This window comes from Lactuca saligna, chromosome 6, assembly GCF_052625555.1.
Source record: "Lactuca saligna cultivar CGN05327 chromosome 6, ASM5262555v1, whole genome shotgun sequence".
Lineage (NCBI taxonomy): Eukaryota > Viridiplantae > Streptophyta > Magnoliopsida > Asterales > Asteraceae > Lactuca > Lactuca saligna.
In genome coordinates, this window is record NC_136422.1 from 60,929,639 (window position 1) to 60,937,820 (window position 8,182).

General features: G+C 31.1%; 1 protein-coding gene across 1 annotated transcript; it reads right to left on the bottom strand.

Moving 5' to 3' along the window:
- Positions 1 to 4,455: 4,455 nt before the first annotated feature.
- On the bottom strand, positions 4,456 to 7,617 carry LOC145001776 (receptor-like protein EIX2). Its single transcript, XM_078961124.1, has one exon. It carries the CDS (start codon positions 7,395 to 7,397, stop codon positions 4,563 to 4,565), a length of 2,835 nt encoding a protein of 944 aa, XP_078817250.1. The 5' UTR covers positions 7,398 to 7,617; the 3' UTR covers positions 4,456 to 4,562.
- Positions 7,618 to 8,182: the final 565 nt, after the last annotated feature.

Below are 8,182 nucleotides of genomic sequence, written 5' to 3' on the forward strand. Positions count from 1 at the left end.
AGAAGAAAAAGAAGTGGTGAATTAGAAACGATGTTGAGTATGATTTAGGGCTAATGCTCTAAATTTATCTTTGATTCTTGAGTGAAATCAGGAAATTGATTATCTTCCATAATTAGCTATGCAAAGATTACTATAATACTCCTAACTGATTTATTTAATTATTTATTTTCTCCTAAATTCTTATAGGTGCATTCATGCACACAATTGTTGCTAAAAACATTTGAACCTATCTCTCTCTCTCTCTCTCTCTCTCTCTCTATATATATATATATATATATATATATATATATATATATATATATATATATATATATATATATATATACTAGCGGTCTACCCGCGGAATGCAACGGACGGCAATAACTTTGTTTTGGCAATTAATTTTATTTCGGTGAATAGTTTCTAAACAAAAGTTAAAAATTTCAATAAATATATTTCTTGCGACGATTTGTTTAACGATTTGTTTAACTGTGGTAACATTTAAAAATCAATAAATAACACAATGAAGTGGACGATGTTTGCACATGGTTTGGTTAAAAAGAAAAGTTTATTATTATCTTTCGTCAAAATAAATGTACATTTTTTTGTTTCAAAATAATTTGTATGTTGTTTTCGTTTAACATATAAGCTGATTGTCCATATTATAGAGTTTTGTAAAAAAAGTAGAGCAAATTACACATCTATTCCATTTTATAGGATTGTTGATATTATCTATATTTTTTATTTTCTTTTTATATTGGTATACATATTAAGTTATAATATGGAACCTTTTTATTTAATAATTTATTGGTTAATCAATATATTAAAATAGTTGGTTTCCCGTCGATTTAAATTAGACATGTTTGATTTTTATTGTCAAGAATTTGTTTTTATTTAAGATTTTCTTTCTTGTTTTGTCAAACATTTTCAAATATAAAAATAATAATAAATTTCATGTAAAATGCATAGTTTTATTTTCTTCATATTGAAATTATTATTTATTTTTGATAATTCTTATTTTCATATTTGATATAATTGATGTGTATATATGTATAATAACGCTTATTACCACTATATTTAAAATGAGTAATTTACACGAATGGTTCCTATGGTTTGGGGTAATTTACGCGTTTGATCCCTAATTTATTTTTTTAACTTGGAAGGTCTATATTATTTGTTTTTGTTACGTGTTTGGTGCCTACTTTTTGTTTTTGTTACGTGTTTAGTCTCTGCCTTACCTAAAAAAAATTATTTTTTAAATAGGAAAAATGATGGGGTAGGTAAGGTAAGGTGAGGGGTGGGGTTAGAAGTGTTTATTTAAATAAATTAAAAAATCAAGGATAAAATAACATTTTTAGGTAAGACAGTGATTAAGTACGTAACAAAAACAAATAGTAGAAATCTTTCGAGTTAAAAAATAAATTAATGACTAAATGCACAAATTACCCTAAAGCATAGCGACCATTCATGTAATTTACTCTTTAGAAAGTAAAAGTTTTAAACTTAAAAAAATAATGAATAACTTTATCTTCGTTCATTTTCACTTTATATTTATAATCTATATTAATAAGTAATAATTAACTTGTATTTTTGTACATTTTGTATAATGAAGATAAAGATTATAATCAATATTTATAGACATAATTTAACTTATTATCCAAGTATTAATTAACCTCAATAATAAAAGTGTGAGTTATAACCTTCAATTTAAATTTTGAAACACGTTTTTTATTTGCTATTTTACATAAGGATTTATTAATTTGTATAATATAATTTTAAATTGAATATTTATCTATCTTTTCCACCTAAATAGGGTTAAGTTATAAAGTTATTATTATTTTATTGGTTGTTACTTGTACCATGAGCTAAATCGTTTGGACGTCTTAAAAAATAATATTATTATATTGAAACTATTTTTGAAATAGTGAGATTTCCTTTATAATGTATTATATATATATATATATATATATATATATATATATATATATATATATATATATATATATATATATATGGAAAAGTGAATATACCCTTAAGGGTATATAAGCTTAGGTACCTAAACTAATCATACTACGTCGTTTTGTATCATATATATATATATATATATATATATATATATATATATATATATATATATATATATATATATATATACATTGTAATTGTACATTGTTCTAATAATTCAACTTCTAACTTGATTTGTTTCCATGATTTTTATAAACTTCATATTTATCTTCCTCTTACATAATTTTCATTTTCAACTATAATATATATAGCCTAGTAGCTGTTCGTAAAAAAATGTGATGTAAGAGAAAAATAATAGTGAAATTTCGAAAATCTTTAAAGTAAATCAAGTTAAGGGTTGATGTTTAAGAACATTATAATGAATATATTAAACAAAATGACATATTATGGTGAGTTTAGGTACCTAAGCTTATATACCCTTAAGAGTATATTCACTTTTCTGATTGACTTCTTTAACTTGGACTACTTCTAGAGAGTCATCAATACCTAACCTCAAAACCATCAACAATTTTGATTGAAACATTCTTTTCTACAATTGTTGAGCACCCTTGTGATATTACCATTTTAACATTTTCTAAATTTCTAACATCCCTAAGAAGTATGTCTCCCTTTCTTCAACTTCAACGTGAGCTAAAATTAATATAAGGATTATTAAGCTTAATGAATTGTACCTTGAGCATGAATTATGTTTTTTTTTTAATAACTAAATTAGCTATCCCGTCCTCTGAATCAACTAGTTTCTCATCTTCTTCACCCACAATTGTTTTGATTTACTCTTTTCTTCGTTAGTAACTTTTTTCGGCAGCAAGATCTCTCCTTGAGGTCGAGGGTTCAAGTCCCGTGGTGGACATAGGTGGAATTAGGTGTTAGTTTAGGAAGAGATTATAATATTTGTATTTGCTGGTTCAAAAAAATAAATAAATAAATAAATAAAGATCTTCTGATGCACTCGAATTCGGATTAGAAAGTAGAAACCATCCACGACTTCATCTACAACGTTTTCTATCCCAATTTCTCTATTTCTTTCTTTCCTTTTATTCTTGAACTCCATTGCAGGTTTGTATCTCTAGCCGGTTCCATTTGAATGAAAACAAAGTATTATCTTCAAAAGGTCAGTCCGTCCTCCAAGTGTTTAATGAAATGTATGAAAGAAGTGAATAATGATTCAAGAATTTGATTGCTTCGAATAAATCTGTTTCATGTGTTTGATCTTGATTTCTAATTCTTGATTTTTCTTCTGAGCTCACTGTATGATTGTGTTTTGCCGCCAACACTTTGTTCTAATTCTTCCCAACTACAAATAGATCTTATGTTTTGCTCAGTTCATCGCAGCCTACAAACTTTCATCATTGTACAATCGATTTAGGGAAACATACCGATCAACTTTCAAAATCCATATGGATTTGAGCCAACAAGTATAGATATCTCTAATTGTTTACCTAAGATAGCAGAAATTATTTTTGGTTCTTGAATTGTCCTCTGTTTCTTGATCTTTCTCCATCTTTAACTGGTGATCTATCTCTTTTATTTGATTCTTCTTTAATTTGATTGAGATGGTTAAATTGTTGCAGAATTTCTTGTAACATTCCCTCCGATTCCATGGATTCAAATGTGGAACCTATCCTTGATTGTGGATTCATGCATTTGCTTTGCTTTTGTGGATTGTAATTTTTAAATTCCGCCTTTATTTCCCTCCATGTGATTGTTTGTTAATCTTATTTCCATGGTGAATCGAAACTGCTCTTATTACCATTTGATGCATATTACAAAATTAATGCTACTCGACTTCCCTCCCTTTATACTCATTCCATCCAAGTCTAACAGAATTTCCTTTCCATATATGGCCAGTTAATTAACAACTTTGACTCATTAAGTTTGACTTTCCTGGTTGATGAAAAATTTCACTCTTCTAGACACCCGGCTCATCGTTCTGGTGCAGAGTTTTGGTACACTCTTCTTTTTAACTGGTTGATAAGAAACATTTTCTAAAATATATTTGTTTTATGATGGAGTACAATTAATGATTCCAAGTTATATTCAGAATAGAAATCAACTTCTGGTTCTAACCTTTTGAAAGAATCATCATTTTAGTTCATTTCCCATCACCTATATTGCATGTTTTCATTTCCGTTTTATGTAACATCCTCAAATGTTGGTGGAATTTGTAATAAATGATGAATTGTTAATGCTAAGTAATGACATTTAACTTAGGTAGGGTATTATTTTAATGTAATAATGTTGATTTACTGATGAACAAATAAGGCCCTAGGAAACATAAGGTAAAACATATTATTAATTATAGACATAACTTCATGTTCGCAACGGGGGATTAGTCGGTACGTAAAAGCTGTCTTGGAAACCCTCATTAGGAAAGTTCCATTTCCAATAAAAAAAATAAGAAAAAAATTTCTAAAATATAAACATTTTATGATGCCTTATTTCACACAGCGGTGAAAATGGCCACCCGTGGTGTTGGTGGTAATTTTATTGATAAATGGGACATAAAAACCCATGCCAAATACAAAAATGAAATATAGTTTTACATGACTATCTATGTTCTATCTTTTTTGTAAATTTGCAATGAACACCACCACCTTCACATAAACCCAATCTTTGAAGCTATCAAAAGCCATAAAAAAAGCATATCTTCCACGATGGTTGAGAAGCAAAGCACCACATGCTATCCAAAATCCAATAGTGAAACCAATGGCCCCACCAATATAGAACCATATATGAAGTTCGTCTACACCTTCACCTTCACCCTCACTTTCACCAATGCTATGATGTATTCCCGTTTCTTCATCTCGAGGACATTTTTTGGTAAGGGGAGGTCCGCATAGCCGTAAGTTCCCTTCGTATCTTGAAGGATCAAAGGACTGAAGTTGTGTGCTGGATGGGATTCTTCCTGACAAGTTATTACATGACACGTCTAGGTAATTTAGCCAAGTCATTTGAGACATGGTTGGTGGTATTTCTCCTGAAAACTTGTTTCTCGATAAATCCAAAGTTAAAAGATTTTTCATCTCACTGATGTTCCATGGAATCTTTCCAAGAAGAGCATTCTTTGACAAGTTCAGTGCAATCAGCTCATCAAGATTGGTGATCTGATATGGGATTTCCCCCGTTAAGTTGTTGCTTGACAGGTCGATGCTCCTCAGCAATACCATATTACGTCTGACGAATTCACGTTCAACTCCTTGCCACTGGATCATCACATGGTCAACATTATACGAATATACTGAAACTCCACGATCTAAATTTTGTACTTGAGGGAAACCTTGTTGCACCATGATCGTAAGATTACTCAAACATGAGGGTATGGTTCCATGCAAATGGTTAACCGACAAGTCTAGAATTTGAAGACTTGCTAATTGACATAATTGTAAAGGGATGCTTCCAGAGAAGTTGTTTGATCTTAACATAAGAACATACAACCCAGATAAGCTTTCCCCAATCCAAACAGGCAAGTTACCTGAAAACTTGTTGGCACCCAAATTCAATGATTTTAAGCTCGTGCAATTCTTAACAGACAAAGGAAATTCTTCAGAGAAATCATTCTTGTACAGATCCAATGCCTCGAGCTTAATCATAGATCCAAGAGAGGCAGGAAGCCTTCCAGACAGATTATTGTGTTCTAAATTAAGAACTTTTAGTTCTTTGAAATGCCACAAACAGTCTGGAATTTGTCCGCTTAGAAAGTTATGAGAGAGGTCAAGAATAACTAAAAAGCCATGGACAACGTCACATAAAAAGGAGATTCCTCCAGAAAATTTGTTTCTGGAAAGATTTAGTAATGCCACAGTGGAAGAGACATTAGTTATTAGACCATCAAAGCTGTTGGAGCTTAAATCTATGGCTGAATTGTTGTCAAAATTTGATGACAGATCTGGTACTTTCCCACTTATGTTGTTGGAAGAAAGATTCAGGAATGTTAACCGGGAAGGCCATGAGTTCCAAAACTCGAGAGGAATTGTATCTGAAATACCATTATTTGCAATTTCAATACTGGTAAGATTTTTCAAATTTTGAATCCATTTGGGGAAGAGAGGCCCTAGTTTGCAAGAGCTTAGTCGAATAGATTCTATATGAGAACGGTTTGACATGTAATCTGAGGAAGGAAATCCATGGAGTGAGTTTTCAGAAAGATCAAGATATTTAAGGTTGGGCAGTTCCCACAGTTTCTTACTTATAGTTCCTTTTAACTGATTTGTAGAGAGAAACAGATATGTTAGGGATGTAAACTTTTGGATCTCATCCGGCAATGACCTTGTAATTTGGTTGTTGGAAGCATCTAACAATTGTAATGAACGCGATGTGCATCCAGACAAGTTGTTGAGAAAATCAGGAAAAGTGACAACAGCGGAGTTCCTATTAAATCTCAAACTTACCAAACTACAGAGATTACCAAGATATTTGGGTATCCCATCTAACATGTTGCCAGAGAGATCAAGAATGTGAAGCTTATTGCTGGTTAATGTGAACAACCAACGATACATGGATGAGGTGAGACTGTTGTTTTCAAGATAAAGGGATTGAATAGATGAAGAAGAAGAGTTGAGAAATGAAGAAGAATATGGATAAATGACCTGTGACAGCTCACATCCATCTAAACTTAAAAGCGAGAGTCTCGGGAGACTGAGAATAACATCTACCCAATGATTTGTTTTGGCCAATGAAATCCCATCCATTGCAAGTCCCTCCAGATGAGACAGAGGAGACAACCACTCAAGGTTCTCAAGTCTACACATTCCAGCATATGAAAGGGAAAGCCATTCCAAGTTGGTGAGGTTTCCGAACTCTGGAGGAATGGCTCCATATAGAGAATTGTAGGAAAGAGAAAGGCCTCTTAATTGGGTCAAGGAACCAATGGACCTGGGAATGGTTCCATTAAGATTATTGTAGCCAAGGTAAAGGGACCTTAATTGAGTCAACGAACCAATGATCGCAGGAATGGTTCCATGAAAAGAATTGGATTGAAGATTCAGATAATTCAAGTAGGTTAAGTTAACCAATGAGTGGCTAATCTCACCTACAAGATCACATAACATCAGATCAAGCTCTGTGACATGACCTGTTTTGCTGTCGCACGTCACTCCACTCCATTCACAGCAGTTGTCTTGTTCAGCTGTCCATGTAGAGAGGCGATCAGAAGGGTCTTGAAGGAGAGATTTGAAATGAAGGAGAGCGTCTTTCTCCTTCTCAAAACACCTGTTCACAGCACCATTATCCTCATCTCCTCCTCCTACTGCTGCCAATTGGTTGGCAGTCGTAGTCTCAAGACATGAGAAGAGAAGTGAGAATATTATAAAAACACAAGGATGCATGATGTAAATGCAAATCTTAATTGGTGATTTCTTGTTGTTTGTATTGATGAAAATTTCAAGATGCCCCATGCAAGTTTATATATTGCCAACTTTGAAAATGAAGGATTCAATAATTCTCGTGAGAACGGTAGGAATACAGAATTCTTTATTCCTTTTTTTTTTTTCATCAATATGAAAACATTTTTTAAGGCTAAAAATAATAAATTCTGGAATTTTTTTAATAAAATAAAACACTTCCTATAGCAACATCTATAGATGTCTATTTTTACATCACAAAAAGATATTTTGGTATATTTGTTTTTATTTTTTGAAAAAAATAATGCTCTAATAGATAAAAATAATAATAATAATTAATAACATAAAATAACAATACTTGTCAATGAAAACATCATAAGAAAGACTTTGTATATCCATATGGATGTCTATTGATACAACATAAAAATATATACATATGGGTCTTTCTGTTTTTTATTTTTTCGAAAAGTAATATTACATTAAAAAATAAAAGACAACAGTGATTAGGCATATTCACCAACAAATGGTTTATTATTTCTCATTTTTACAACTATGTTCTTATCAAAAAAAAATACTGAAATATATTATTTTTATCCTCTAAAAAAAAAGATATCAATATACAAAAACAAAAGGTTCCTACCATTTTTCACAAGAATTGTCTTTCTTGCATTTACAAACACCTTATGAGTTACGATTCGTGTGGAGCATAAAATCTGTATTTTCCTTTGAAATAGAACCAAACTATAAGACAAATTAGAAAAGAAGAATTGAAACAAACTACCGCAAATCAAACATTGTGTGGGGCATAAAAGCCTTGGTTTCCTTAAAATAGAACCATT

Excerpts from the sequence above, each read along its gene's own strand:
- LOC145001776 (XM_078961124.1), bottom strand. The coding sequence starts at position 7,397 with ATGGGGCATCTTGAAATTTTCATCAATACAAACAACAAGAAATCACCA.